The following is a 14,630-nucleotide window of genomic DNA, read 5'->3' as shown; positions in this document are numbered from 1 at the left end:
CCCCAGAAGACAGCAATTTTGCGGGTGGCTCGCGCCGGCGGTCTGAGATGGTTTTTGGTGGGGTTGAGACAGTGGCAACTCCCAAGAAGTGGTAGCTTGGGGGGACGTTAGCCCCCTTAATGATTTTTCATACAGACAATTTATATATTCTGAACTATATGTAAATGTGATTAAAGTATCTTTAGAAAACTGTGATACGCAACAAAAAGGAAAAACGACGAGCTTACTGGGAAATGCAGTGTCAAGGCGAATTCCCACGGAGCCCACTTCCAACCACATGCTGCTCCTAAGTCCCTCCTAAACCTCTGAAATCCAGGAACTGCCGCCCTGTGTGTACATGTGTGTGGTAGGGGATGATTCAGGTTCGTGGGGAAAATGAAGTAGGCTTCCATTAACCCGGCCGTAAAATGGGGCAGTAATTCCCATTTTGTCCACCCTGGGCACTATCCCAATTGCATAATAGAAGCTAAACTGGGGTGATGGGGTGAGGTGGATAGCCCTGCACAGAGATTAGGAAGAGGGGAGCTCTGAAACCAACTATCACATATACATTCATATTCTCTCTCACACATCATTCTTTGTGTAAATAAATACACCTAAGTAAAGGAGGAAAGAGATGAACTATAAAACTAGGAACTTTTGTTTTTAATGAATCACAAACTAAATTACAAATAATGTTAATAGCATGAACACTCGAAGACAAGAGGTGGGAGAAGGGAGACAAACATCAAAAAAAGAAAAAAAAAACTTTAAAAAAAAACATTTGCATTACAAAACCCCAAGGTGCACATGGCAACAAATCCACCCATTCCCACTTAAAAAACACTATAACCTGAAATATAAATATAATTGTTCATCCTTCTTTTAAAGAAAAAAATTTTCCCAATGCCCTCACTCAGTCACAGCCCTAAAAAAGTGTCAGCATTTTCAAAATGATGTCTAAACCCTAACTTCCACTCCTATGGGGGTAGCCTTCAGAGGAAGATGGGACCTGGCATGTGAAGAACCAAGAGTCTTAAAAGGAAGAGAAAAATTCAGACAACTTTTACTTGCCCCATAAGGCCACGGTGAAGTACAATCCCTGTCCTAGAGCCTCCCAGATACCTCTTGCCCATAGTTGGGACAGATAGAGGGACTAGGGGCAATTGTTTCTACTGCAGTCTCATCAAGACTGCAGAGACTGGGAGTCTTGAGTCTCCCAGACTGTTAGGTGAGATGAAACACTAAAATTAGGGTATAAACTGGTTGGATCTATTTTTTAACCTAATTCTTTAAAACAGGCCCCTCCCTCTGTTTTGTTTTGCTTGGTTTTCTAAAGTCCCAACTTAGGTTCTCTGCTATCAGTTGACCTTATAAACGCAGTGGCCGAGCGAGGCTTGGGGTGTCTGTCATCCCGAACACAGGAGATAATAATTTTCAGGGCTTTCAGAGATTGGGATGGCAAGCCTTATGTGGAGGGCAGTCTTTTCTTTTCTTTTTAAATACCAGCCCTCCTCAGCAATGACTAAGAAGAGGGGGAGAGGGTGGTGGAGGGACTTAAGTGCATCTAATACTGAAGCTTCCTTTCATTTTCACCTATTTCTCTTCTCCACCCCTTATATCCTCAGAGTTGGCTGGCTAAGAGGGGGAGGTGTTAAGGCAGCCAGACAAGATCAGAGGGCAAATAGCCCAGGGCCAAGGCAGATCAGGCCCCCACTGGAGGAGAGGGTGAGACTGGGGTAGGACATCAGAGTCGAAGGTGGGGCACTGGCTTGGTCACATCCTGGAAGAAAGGGTGAGCCAGAGCTGCCTTTGCCGAAATCCGCTTGTTGGGGTCGTAGTGCAGCATTTGCTGGAGGGAAAGATGTATGCTGACTTCAGTGATGTGACATTGGACTAAATGGGCAGCAGGTGTTCCGAGAAATCAGGAAAGCAGAATTCCTTTTACCCAAGCAGGGTTCCCAATTCCCTCCTCCCTACATCTGAATGGGTGTGCCAACAGGGAGAGAGGAGCAGGGACTAAGGAAATGCCAAGACCCAGAGTCCAGGGTCTCATCCTTCCTACATCCTGGAAAAAAACCTGCCCTGGGGGAGTAAATGAGAGGAAATGGGTGCCCACCCCCAACTCTCACCGACAGCAAGCTCCGTCCATCTTCATCCAAGGGAGGAACAACTTTGCTAAAATCTTGCCGGGCCCACTTGGGGAAACTCGGCTTATAATCAGGCATAGAAGTAACTCCTGGCCAAACCACTTCATCTGGGGTCCCCAGAGTCCGGAAGATCCGGAAGAGTTGGTCGATTTCGGAATCTCCAGGGAATAGGGCTCTGCGGGTCACCTGAAAATGCGTAAAGAGAAAAGGCCAAGACCCGCACTGATGTCAGTCAAAGCTGCTTCCTGTGCACCGGAGGTTCCCACAGGCAGTGGAAGGTCAGGAGGGCCCCATGACTCCCTCCCCAGGGCCTTTCATGGGGTCAGTCACACAGAGCCTGAGACAATGAAGTCCCTTCATCTGTCTCCTCGCCCCCTCCTTCCTTCCCCCAACCATGCCTTTGCAGATCCCCAAGGCTGGGTGGGGCTGGGAGGGGGTGAATGTCTGGGGTGCCACTGACATGTAGCAAAGGGATCCCAAGCCACTCACGGGGTGTGGGGTAGACACTGCGGTCATCCCCCCTCCTTGTGATGCAGCCACTTCTAGATAGGAGCACAGCGGGCAGAGACTGTGTCTTCCATTTCTTCTGTGTTCCCCACAGCACCTAGCATGGTGCTGGGTACACACTAGGTGCTTAACAAATATTTTTTGATGAATTGAGAGAGGAATATGGGCAATTGTAAGGTAATGTACTGGGGGATAAATGCACATTTTATATATAGGTTAATGGTCTCCAAGCTCCCAGTTACAACCCAGATAAAGGACCATAAAACAAATTGCTGATTTGATTTGAAAACTCAGCCCACTCCACTGTTATATTAAAGAAAATGAGAGCTCCCAGAAAAGTCTGGGCCTCAGGGATCTTTCAAACTGAAAAGCCAGAGGTTGGGGAGGACATGATTTAAGCCTGCAGTTTAAATAAAAGTATGAATAAGGTGAACATAGTTGACTTCACCATAATCCTGGAACCCTACAAGAAGGTCTACAGGCCAAATGAAGGAGGCACTAAATTGGTACTCATTCTCCCAAGTATATGCAGACTAAAAACAGCTGCAGAAATAATTTCGCTCAATTCGGGTATAAGAGATGTGTATTGGATGCTAAGGCTGTTTGAGGATATACTAACATTGTGGTTGACATCAGGGACAACAGTCCTATCCTTTCCCCCTACCCACCTTGGTGCTACCCTAGAGAAGGAACCCTGTGATAATATAGAATGGCCATGAGTCTAGGCCAAGAAACAGTTCTGTTGTTCTTGAATGTGGGGGAGTGAGCTGGGTGGAACTCGGGCTTGCCTCCGTACCATCTCAGCAAAGATGCAGCCCAGGCTCCAGATATCTACAGCTGTGGAGTAGTACTTGCAGCCCAGAAGGATTTCAGGTGCTCGGTACCACAGGGTCACCACCTGGGGACAAGAGCAGGAAGGGGAAGGGCGGTGCGTGGGGCATGGTGATTCCCATATCTCAGCTCTTCAGTGTTACTCTGCTAACTCTCAGCCTGTTAACAAGCAGCCTCTCTCCCTCCATCTTTCCCATCTTTCTGACTTCCCCTAAGTATAGATGACTACATACAACTTCTTAGACCAGAGTTAGTCTCTGGGGACCGTATTTTCTGAACCCAGAATTTACAACCTTCCTGGAAAACTTGAGAAAAGTGCTCATAATTTTAATAGTGTGCCATCCAGCTCTCCTGGCTTGGCATCTATCAAAGCCCAGTTAGCCCCACAACTGGAACTTGGTGCATACTCTAAAACCTCTTGGAATGCCAGAGATACTTTCCGTGTAGTGAGAGAGAAACTGCTGGCCAGAGATGTTTAAAATTTTGTGAATGTTCTTGTTAACACCTCCCAGGAAGTTCAGAGAAGAAATGCAGAGAGGGTCTCACCTCATGGGTGTAAGTACGAACAGGTACTCCAAAGGCTCTGGCTAGTCCAAAGTCTGCTAGCTTGATGGCCCCCTCTGCGTTGATAAGCAGATTCTGAGGTTTGAGGTCTCGGTGCAGAACCCGATGAGAATGGCAGAAGGCTAGGCCCTGGAGCAGCTGGAACAGATAGCTCTGACAAAGGAGAGAGAGAAAACTTTCTCTACCACAGTGAGCTACTAGATCTGCTCTGTGCCTGCAAAGCTCTACCAAAGCCTTTTACTATATTAGATTATAATTACATGTTTATAAACTGTATCTCCCATTGGACTATCAGTCTAGTGAAGATAAGGACCAGGTCTTCTTCTTCAGTTTTGCATCTCTTTTCCATATCCTATACCTAATACATTGAAGGTGTTCAATAAATGTGCATTAAATAAACGTTTGTTGAGAGATTGAAAATAACTCGGGGAGTAAAGAACCCAGCCCTAAAACAGACAACAGAAACTCACTGGCTATTTCTCCTACCAAACAGGTGGAAGGGCTTCTTGGAGGAACCTACCAAGTGCCCTCAAGTCCCATTTATCTGAGTTTCATCTGACCTTCCACCTGAGCTATGAAGTTGACTCACTAGAGTTTCAACTTCTTTGATTCTCTTACCCAGCCCTAGGGTTAATAAACATAATGAGCAGTGGGAGAGCCACAAAAGAAAGGGGTGTGTGTGTTGTGTCTGTGTGTGCAGGGGGATGAGGGCTGGGAAGGAAGCCAAGATCACAAATCATCACTCAGTCTGCACAGCGTGCCTTCAGTCCCCCCAAAACATGCCCATGCTGGGGAGGAGTTAATGAGAAGGATTACCTTGATGAGGGGAAGAGGAATGCCAGTCAAAGCAGAGGCATCCATGAATTTCTTCAGATCCTGGTGCAGAAACTCAAAAACTAGGTAGAGTTTGTTTTCTGTGTGGATGACATCCAGCAGCCTAGGGAAGGGAGGTCCAGGAATGGAGGTGAGGAAGAATAATACCCAGGCTACACAGACAAGAACACCTCCTTTACTGTCAGAACACCTCCCAGATATACTTACTTGACAATGTTAGGGTGGTTAAGCTCCTTAAGCAGAGAAATCTCTCGTATAGCAGTACTGGGTACACCCTCTGTCTCACTTGGAGAGGTGGAGAAAGCAGAGATAGGAATGTGGTTACAAACACTCCTTTTCCCCCAGCTCAGTCATTCTTTTCTTCCCAATGAGACACCACCCCAGCATCCCCTAGGGAAGTGAGAGAAGAGAAAGGGTGCTGTAGGGTTAATTCGCCTTTGGACAGGGGATATATTAAGGTCATTATTCTTCTTTTCCCAGCGGTAGGTAAGTAAAGCCTCCTGGTGGAGGTAAAGAAGAGAGAAGGAAACAGGGAAAAAAATAGGAGTAGCAGCACCCAGCCTCCCTAGAAGGGCCAGTGAGGTTCAACTGCCATTCTTTTGAAAGAGGTAGAGAATTCTAAGATGAGGGTGGGGTTGGGGCAGTCAGGAGGACTCTTCATTCAGAAAGGTGCTCTTCACTGGTTCCCACAAAACCCAACTCCATGGGGAGTCCTGGACCCCATCTCAGAGGCCTCCTTCCTCTTTCTGAGTCTTTCTGATTGCACATTTGGGGGCATCCCTCGACTTTGGGGAGGAAGTTTCCCATATATTCTAAGTGCCCTACACTCTCCACCGGGAAACCCATCGCTGTCCTCCAACCCACCTCTCCACTTAAAAAGAAGTCCCTCCCTGCCACCTTCCGGTCCTTGGACTGCTACCCGCCTGTTGGGGTGGGGGCAGGGGGCACTCAAGGAGCTCCCGAGTTAGGAGTCCCGGGTACAGAGGCCACTCACGTGTCCAGGCGGATTTTTTTAAGCGCCACCACTTCTCCCGTCACCTTGTTTTTGGCTTTGTACACAACTCCGTACGTGCCTTCTCCGATCTTTTCCACTTTTTGGAAGTTCTCCATGAAGCGCTAGCGAGTCGGGTCAGCCCGGCCCTGGAGCGGGGGCCTGGGAAACCTGCAAAAGGCGGGCCCCGACTCTCGGGGGGTGGAGGAGGGGAAAACCGGGCCCAGCTCCGCGGCCCCAGGTCGGGATGGAACGCAGTGTATTTCTCGCTCTTGTCAATTTGTCCAACTTGAAACAATGTTGCCGCCTCCCCTCCAGTTCCCTACCGCCACCAGAGGCCCCGCCCCTCCTTCCCGCGTTTCCCTAGCTCCGCCCCCGGCCCTTCCTATTGGTTAACGTCAGAGCGGCGGGGGGCGAGCCCAGCGCGCCTAGTTGCAGCAAATGACCCCACCTCACGCAAGTTTATTAACGAAGATACTTAAGTTTCTGCCTCTGTGGGGAAGCAAAATGTCTTTTTCCAAGTACCTGATTTGGACTCGCGTTTCCTACCTGTGTCCTGAATCTGTAGGGATTTCCTGATCTTTAATTCGCCGTTTCACCACCTGTAGGGAAAATGTGTCTCTCCCTAAGATTAAATTCCACCTGGCCCAGGGAGCCTCCTTTGAAAAGCAGGAAATTGGGAATCTCATTGTACGGGTTTTCTGGGCCCCGGAGATGCAGTTGCCTCCGCCCTCTGTCTATTCTATACTCTCTCTTTTGGGATGCAGGGTCTTTGTTTTTTTTTGAAAGATTTCCTGATTTGATTAAAAAAACAAAAACAGATTGATTCACTCTCCTATGGTGAATCGTATGTGTTAGGTACATGTTATGCACCTGCCCTTCAGTCAATTCTTTCCCAGTCAAGAAGAGAGCGACCCAGTGAAACTAGAAACTGTGGTTGAGTAGCGGGATGTTCAGGGACCAGGATCCCTTGTCAGTTCTGCCTTTCTCCGTCCTCCTGCCCCTCCCAAGACTCCTCTGGATGGAGAGGAGGAAGGGCTATGCAAATGAGCACCCCTCTCCTATATAGGGGCTTGCCCCAGCCCCCCAGCGCCTTTGGTTGCTGGAAGAAAGAACAGGATGTATCTGGTGCTGAGAAAATGCCTTCTCCATGTGGTTATGATGAGTGCTCTTCTGGCTGTGGGGGTTACAGAAGGTGAGTGTGGGGAGTATTGCCATGAACAAGTGTGAATTTGGGGTTGCACACCTGCTCTGGTTTTTCCCCTCTTTATGGGAGATACCAGCAATATCTCAGGCTTCTCCCACCCATTTGAGTTAGTGAGGACATGGGCATCTGAGCTCCCTCCCTATGTGGAGACCTGGGACTGAGCCTGAGAATAATACCATCTGCTTGTAAGGGCACAAGGATAGTGGGTCTTTGTAGCCCTAATCCTGAGGCCCCTAGGGCAGTGAGTCCAAGTAGGGGCTTCAAAAGTGAAACGAGTGGGAGACTCTTTTAGGCAATGACTTAGGTACCTGGGATAGGGTATTTGAAGTGAGAAGTGAGAGAATGTGGTTTTGGATTGAAAAAGTATGGAGGTACCACCTCCCCTCTTTGAGATGGGGATGGGTGAACATAGCTCAGGCTTTTGTTCTGGGGCTGGAAGAGACAGGCAGAGGGGTCTCAGCTGAGCATCACATGAAAGGGCTCTGGGGGATTGGGGCCTCGTGACAGGAGCAAGGGGTGGGGGTGTGGGTGGTGAGAGGGTCTGGAATGTCCCGTGCTGCTCTGAGGAGGGAGGGTTGGGAATGAAGAAAGAATGGGGCATCTTATGATTCTCTTGCTCTAGTGGTAGGATGCTCTATGAAATGATTCCAGATCTCCCCTCCCCAAGCAGACTCAGCTAGGTATCCAGTACACATTAGAAATGGAGCAAAGATAGTTTCTCCTGTGCTAAAATATAGATATCATGTCCCAGTCTCCCCTTTCTTTCTCTAGATCCCTGGTCTCACAGACTTCTAGGAGCTTCTCCTTCATCTGACTTCCCTCATTGTAGTTTCAAGTCTTTTTCTTTTACTATGCTCCTAACTGTATTTTGGAAACATTCTGTTCATACTTGTCCACCTGACCCTCTTAAAAAGATTGTGCTTACTTTTTAGATATTGATTTTTTTAAATCATAAGACATGTTAGATATTCATGAAATTTTATATGAATTGGGTTTGATAATTGTGTCCAGTGTGAAATGACATTGTGCTGATTCAAGAAAATGTTCATATTTTTTACAGATATATACTGAAATTGTAGGGTTAAAATAACAAGATGTCTGGGATTTACTTCTAAATACTTTAGCCAACAAATAAATAAACAACAATAACAGAGGATAGAAAAAGGATAGTTTTTGTATCTGGGTGAGGTATATGTAGATCCCTCATACCCCTTTTTCTCAGACCTTTCTCTTGGTCAGTTATAATAATTTTGTCTGCTTGGTCCTCACTCCCAACCTCTGCCTGCCTCTGATCCATCCTCTACATTGCTTGCTATAATGATCCTTCTAAAATACAGATCTGATCATATTAAAAAAGCTTCTGAAGGGTGAATTTTTTTGGCATGGAAATTATATGTCAATGACACAAAATCTTCTGCCATGGCCTTGTCTACAGAATAAAAGCCAAACTCCTTTGCTTGGCATTCAGGGCCTCCACTTGTTTTCTTGGCCTCATCTCTTACAGTGTTCATCAACCACACTGGTAGTCCCTGTCATGCCTCATGCTAACATGCCTCCATGCATCTGCTCATGCTGGTCCTTCTGCTCAGAGTGTTCTATCCCACAGGCCAACTCGTCAAGCCGATGGTCTTTCCCAATTCACCAGAGTAGAACTAATCTTTTTCATCTGTCATTTTGTTGTACTTTGTGAATGTCTACAACATAGACATATACTTTGTGAATGTCTACAACATTCACAATATGAGGGCATATTGAACAGTGCCTTCAATTATTATAATTTACGGATGTATCTATTTCCAATACTTTACCTTGAATCCCTTCAGGGTCATGTCTTGTTTGTTTTTGGTTTTGTTCTTGTTTTTTAATGTTTATTTGTTTTTGAGAGAGTGAGAGATAGAACATGAGCAGGGGAGGGGCAGAGAGAGAGGGAGACAGAATCTGAAGCGGGCTCCAGGCTCTGAACTGTCAGCACAGATCCCCACACAGGGCTTGAACTCACAAACCGTGAGATCATGACCCAAGCCAAAGTCGGATGCTTAACCGACTGAGCCACCCAGGTGCCCGTGTCTTATTCGTTCCTTAAGTCCTTTGTACCTATTACAGTGCCTGGTACGTTGTGGGTGTTCAGTAAATTAAGATGCACTTTGAATGTGAGAGTGAGTAGGGTGACATGGGACAGTGCTATTCCCTGACACGGGACTGAGGCGTGATCCTAGGACCTTCACTGTACCTTCTTTTTAGGACCCAGAGACCAGGACTGGCTGGGTGTCTCAAGGCCGCTCACAACAAAACCCTGGAACAGGCAGCTGTATCCAGAGTGGACAGAAATCCAGGGGCCTGATTGCTGGAGAGGTGGGAACTTAGCAATTTCCAGGGAGGGCAGGGTGTGGGTAGAGGAGCAAGAACTGGGTTGAATGGAGCTTGGGAAGATAGGAAGAGGAAAGGTATAAGGGGAGAAAAAAACAAGGAGTCTCAGCTAATGCAGCTGTCCTTCCCAGGTGGCCAGGTGTCCTTGAAGGTCAGTAATGATGGCCCTACACTGGTCGGGGCAAATGCCTCCTTCTCTATCGCCCTGCACTTCCCTGAAAGCCAAAAGGTGCTGCCAGATGGGCAGGTCATCTGGGCCAACAACACCATCATCAATGGTGAGTACCTCTCCGCTCTAGGACCTTACTCTAAGGGCTCAGATTCCCTGGTGTCCCCAGTGAGCTCACAAAGTATTCTCTTCCTTTCTACTTTTCTTAAAAAAATAAATTATATACATATTCTATAATATTCATTGTAGAAAAAAATTTTAAACACAGATAAAGAAAAAAAATACATAGCATGCAAAATTGTAGGCAGAAGACCTAGGGGACCTAGAATTTAGACAGACATGGATTTAAATTTGTAAATAATATGTGACCCTGGGCAAGTTACTTAATTGTTTTGTACTTCCATTCCCTTATCTGTAGAATGCGGATGATACCTACTTGAACAGTTGTTGTAAGGATTAAAATGTGATTGTATATAAAGAATTTAGCATAATGCCTGCCCTAGGCTAAGGCAAGGTTCAAAAAATGTTAGCTGGTGGCTCTTATTTTTGTTTTTATCCTACTAGCTAGAGCAAACCACTCTAAATATTTTGATATATGGCCTTCTAATTTCTTTCCTATGTCTGTCGTTAAGTACATATGAATCTTTAATTCCAGTTTCCATCCTTCCCGCTGCCACCCAAAAGGGTTATACCAAGGGGAATGTACTTTGTAGCTAAGGAGTATTCCCACAGCCCCTCTCTGGGAGCCATGTGAGGAGTTTTGGTGTACAGAAGGGAATGCCAGGGTTTGAGGGTGACTCTGTATTGATCTTTCAGGAAGCCAGGTGTGGGGAGGAGAGCCAGTGTATCCCCAGGTACCTGATGATACCTGCATCTTCCCTGATGGGAGGGCCTGCCCATCTGGCCCTGGGTCTCAGACACGAAGCTTTGTTTATGTCTGGAAGACCTGGGGTGAGTCATCCACACTTCGATTCACCTATTCTTACCTGATCCCCTTTTTGTTTTGCTGTGAATTTCCCTAACCTTTATTGCCCCCTTGGTTCTTTCCTCTTCCATAGCACATAGCCTGCTCCAACTCTCTCTACTATATTGTTTCTGGGGGCCCTTCCCGAATTGTTGTGCCATCCCATGGAACCCCTCATTAGGACTCCTTTCCTGACCCCTACTCAATACATCTCTCTCGACCTTCCTTCTGTACTGCCCTGTCTCTAATCCTTCCCCTCAGTTCCCTTGGATCAGTACCTCCCTGACCCTTGCTTTTCTTTTCAAAAACCTCAGGCCAGTACTGGCAAGTTCTGGGGGGCCCAGTGTCAGGACTGAGCATTGTGACAGGCAAGGCAATGCTGGGCACACATACCATGGAAGTGACTGTCTACCACCGCCGGGAGTCCCAGAGCTACGTGCCCCTTGCTCACTCCTGCTCAGCCTTCACCATTACTGGTAAGGATTTAAGAATGAGCAAAGGAATAAGTCACAGAACAGTAAAAGATGGGGAGGGTTGGCCTGACCAGTAAGGGGAGAGGGGAAAGGGGAAATGGTATGTAACCTTAAAGGGGCAGAGCCAGGAAGACCTGGACAGAAGAAGGTGGGGCTTAGAGTCAGTGAAGGGCCAGTCAGCTTGAGTTTAGTTGGTGTGTAACGTTCCCTCAGCCCAGGTCTGGTTCTCACCTTTTCTGGCTCCTATCTCAGACCAGGTACCCTTCTCTGTGAGCGTGTCCCAGCTGCAGGCCTTGGATGGAGGGAACAAGCACTTCCTGAGAAATCATCCTCTGACCTTTGCCCTCCGGCTTCATGACCCCAGTGGCTATTTGTCTGGGGCCGACCTCTCCTACACCTGGGACTTCGGAGATGATACTGGGACCCTGATCTCTCGGGCACTTGTGGTCACTCACACTTACTTAGAGTCTGGCCCAGTCACTGCCCAAGTGGTGTTGCAGGCTGCGATTCCTCTCACTTCCTGTGGCTCCTCCCCAGTTCCAGTCACCACAGATGGGCATGGGCCAACAGCAGAGGCCCTTGGCACCACAGCTGGGCAAGTGCCTACTGCAGAAGTCATAGGTACTACATCTGGTCAGGTGCCAACTGCAGAACCTTCTGGAACCACAGCTGTGAAGATGCCAACCACGGAGGTCACAGGCACTACACCTGTACAGGTGCCAACTACAGAGGACATAGGTACTACAACTGAGCAGGTGCCGACCTCGGAGGTCTTAGATACCACACCCGTAGAGATGCCCACTGCAGAGGCCATACGTACAACACCTGAAGTGTCAATCGCAGAGCCCTCTGGAACCACAGTTGTACAGGTAACAACTAGAGAGCTGGTGGAGCCCACAGCTGGAGAGGTACCCACCCGTGAGCCTGAGGGTCCAGATGCCCGCCCATTCGTGCCTACAGAAGGTATTACAGGTAAGAGGGTCAGTGTGAACAAGGTTCATTGAGGTGGGTTCTTTGTCACTACTCTAAAGAGCTACTCTACTTACCCAGGCCCCAGATGTTACCCAATCCTTTGCTTAGCAATGGAGTTTCATCAGAGCTCTCACTGTTATTAAGCCCTCAAGTCCCTCTTAAGAACATGGAATCCATCTGGAGTTAAGAAAACCAGGGTCTGCCCCTCGGCCACCGGGAGAGAGCTTGTTGCTTCTCTGTGTCTCAGGAGAGCTGTTCCCTGAGGCTTCTGCCAGGGAACAGACTGTGGTCATTTACATAGTAATTTGTACCTCTTTCTGTGCAAGTATAAATGCATAGGATTCCGTCTTAGATTCTGGCACCACTTACCACCCCTGGATTCCTTTCCCAAAGCAGGTCAACCTGAAATTGTGGTAGGAACACTGAAAAGGTAGGAATGACCTGGTGGCACGTGGAAGAGTTAACTTTTGTCGAGTGTCTAGATCAGGACCCAGCACAGTGTGGAGTATGATAAGCATTTGGGGTTTCTTAAAACTCCAGTGCTACTCCTAATTGTGTGGCTCTGGGGTGCTCGTTCCTCCTCTGGGGCTTCAGTTTCCTTATCTGTAAAATGAGATTTTCCAGGCCTTGCCTGATGCCAAGCCCGGGTGCAATAGCTCTGGCTGTACCTGGAAAAACGCTTGCGTGGCCTCTACTTCCAGGTGAGTCATTTGTCTCTTGACTTTGCCTCTTCAATCCTCTCCTGCCAGGCTCCCAGAGCCCCCTGCCGGATGGTGCAGCTACCTTAATCCTGGTGAAGCGACAAACCCCCCTGGATTGTGTGCTGTATCGATATGGCTCCTTTTCTCTCACCCTGGACATTGTCCGTGAGTCTTGACTACTTTGGGGGCTGGTGGAGGGAGGTGTGTACCGCCTAAGACTGACCAGTGGAAGCATACCTTGGAAGGAGTTACTCACCTGGACAAGAATATCCAGATCCCAGGGTTTTTATTTTGAAGGCATGAGGATGGGATTGGGGAAGTAGCCCGAGGGCTTTCCTGTCTGTGGGCCTTTGGGGAGGCCTGGTAGAGGAATCCCACATTGTACCCAGACTTAAAATCTTGCAACTTTGCAGAGGGTATTGAGAGTGCTGAGATCCTGCAGGCTGTGCCATCCAGCGAAGGAGATGCATTTGAGCTGACCGTGTCTTGCCAAGGCGGGTGAGTGTCCCACTGGTTATCCTGAGAACTCTTGGGTTGACTGTTGCCCCGCTCTCTGGTGTCTAATGTTCCCTCCCAGTTGCCCTGACCTAAGCTGACACCTTTCGCAGGCTGCCCAAGGAAGCCTGTATGGACATCTCATCTCCAGGGTGCCAGCCCCCTGCCCAGCGGCTATGTCAGCCTGTGCCACCCAGCCCAGCCTGCCAGCTAGTTTTGCACCAAGCACTGAAGGGTGGCTCAGGGACCTACTGCCTCAATGTGTCTTTGGCTGATGCTAACAGCCTGGCGATGGTCAGCACCCAGCTTGTAATGCCCGGTATGTACTTGGACAACAAGTAGGGAGAAGGGGGGAACAGCAAGAGGCTATCTGGTAGGGAGCAGACACTGACGGAAACTGTCCCTGGGATTCTGTTCATAGGTCGAGAAGCAGGCCTTGGACAGGCTCCCCTGTTCGTGGGCATCTTGCTGGTGTTGATGGCTATGGTGCTTGTATCTCTGATCTATAGGTGAGGGCCCCACCATCTAGCTCACACCTCCTTATCCCTTATTACCACCACTCATTCTTCCTCAAGAGGAGAGGGAACCACCACTTTTTTTGAAGAAGCCTGGTATCCAGGAAAGAGCCCAAACTTGGAAGTTAAACAGACCCAGGCTGCAGTCTTGCTGGTGGGACCTTGGGAAAGTAGCTTAATGTCTCTGAGCCTCTGAAAAATAGGAAAACTAATACCTGCCCTATGGGGCTGTTGTCAGGATTAGAGACAATGGTGGTAAAGCACCCAGTTCTGAAGCGAGAGTGCAATAAATGATGATACTGATGACTGTTGTTATTAGTAATATCAAGAGTGGAGGAAACTGGGTGAACTGAGTCCTCTACCTGTGAGAAGGGCAGATCCCCAGGCCTGGAGTGCCAAGGTCCTCAAAGCACTGAAGCTTGTAGTGTGAGAGAGGAATGGACAGAGGTTACCATAAAAACAAGATAGGATGAACCCTATTGGTGAGAAGGGGAGGGGCCTTGGGTCAAGGCCCAGTAAACTTGGGATATGGGTGTGTCCTCTTTTTTGGAGAAGCACAGGTAGGTTTCCCTTGTCCATTGCTAATCAGTTTCTTCTTTTTCTCCCAAATCAGGCGAAGACTTCTGAAGCAGGGCTCAGCCCTCCCCCTTCCCCAGCTGCCACGTGGTAGCACCCACTGGCTGCGGCTGCCCAGGGTCTTCCGCTCTTGCCCCATTGGTGAGAACAGGCCCCTCCTCAGTGGGCAGCAGCAGGTCTGAGTACTCTTATGTGATGCTGTGATTTGCCGAGGGTGGACAGCAATGCCTATCTTTTCTCAGTCCTCCCTTGGAAACTACCATTAACTGAAATAAATACTCAGAACCTGGTGCTGTTTTATGTTCTTGCTTCTGGGAGAGTCTGTATCATTTACA

At 48.2% G+C, this 14,630-nt stretch overlaps 2 protein-coding genes across 5 annotated transcripts; one reads left to right on the top strand and one right to left on the bottom strand.

The window, feature by feature from the left end:
- Positions 1 to 624: 624 nt before the first annotated feature.
- On the bottom strand, positions 625 to 6,220 carry CDK2 (cyclin dependent kinase 2). Of its 3 annotated transcripts, XM_043564375.1 has the most exons (8): positions 5,860 to 6,220; positions 5,073 to 5,150; positions 4,848 to 4,968; positions 4,014 to 4,184; positions 3,433 to 3,534; positions 2,619 to 2,762; positions 2,112 to 2,315; positions 625 to 1,831 (listed from the first exon to the last, which is right to left on the bottom strand). In XM_043564375.1, exons 1-8 carry the CDS (start codon positions 5,973 to 5,975, stop codon positions 1,727 to 1,729), a joined length of 1,041 nt encoding a protein of 346 aa, XP_043420310.1. In that variant the 5' UTR covers positions 5,976 to 6,220; the 3' UTR covers positions 625 to 1,726. The 3 variants fall into 3 exon arrangements, with proteins under 3 accessions (XP_043420310.1, XP_043420311.1, XP_043420312.1); XM_043564376.1 differs by lacking the exon at positions 2,619 to 2,762; XM_043564377.1 differs by lacking the exons at positions 2,619 to 2,762; positions 3,433 to 3,534 and having other exon boundaries at positions 5,860 to 6,193.
- Positions 6,221 to 6,925: 705 nt separating this feature from the next.
- On the top strand, positions 6,926 to 14,584 carry PMEL (premelanosome protein). 2 transcript variants are annotated; one of them, XM_043564373.1, is made up of 11 exons: positions 6,926 to 7,051; positions 9,305 to 9,415; positions 9,562 to 9,708; positions 10,416 to 10,550; positions 10,878 to 11,039; positions 11,289 to 12,008; positions 12,758 to 12,874; positions 13,123 to 13,207; positions 13,318 to 13,523; positions 13,626 to 13,713; positions 14,333 to 14,584. In XM_043564373.1, exons 1-11 carry the CDS (start codon positions 6,976 to 6,978, stop codon positions 14,475 to 14,477), a joined length of 1,992 nt encoding a protein of 663 aa, XP_043420308.1. In that variant the 5' UTR covers positions 6,926 to 6,975; the 3' UTR covers positions 14,478 to 14,584. The 2 variants fall into 2 exon arrangements, with proteins under 2 accessions (XP_043420308.1, XP_043420309.1); XM_043564374.1 differs by lacking the exon at positions 13,626 to 13,713 and having other exon boundaries at positions 14,333 to 14,471.
- Positions 14,585 to 14,630: the final 46 nt, after the last annotated feature.

This window comes from Prionailurus bengalensis, chromosome B4 (genome assembly GCF_016509475.1).
Source record: "Prionailurus bengalensis isolate Pbe53 chromosome B4, Fcat_Pben_1.1_paternal_pri, whole genome shotgun sequence".
NCBI lineage: Eukaryota > Metazoa > Chordata > Mammalia > Carnivora > Felidae > Prionailurus > Prionailurus bengalensis.
Note: the sequence above shows the minus strand (reverse complement) of the source record. Positions and strands in the feature narration are given on the sequence as shown.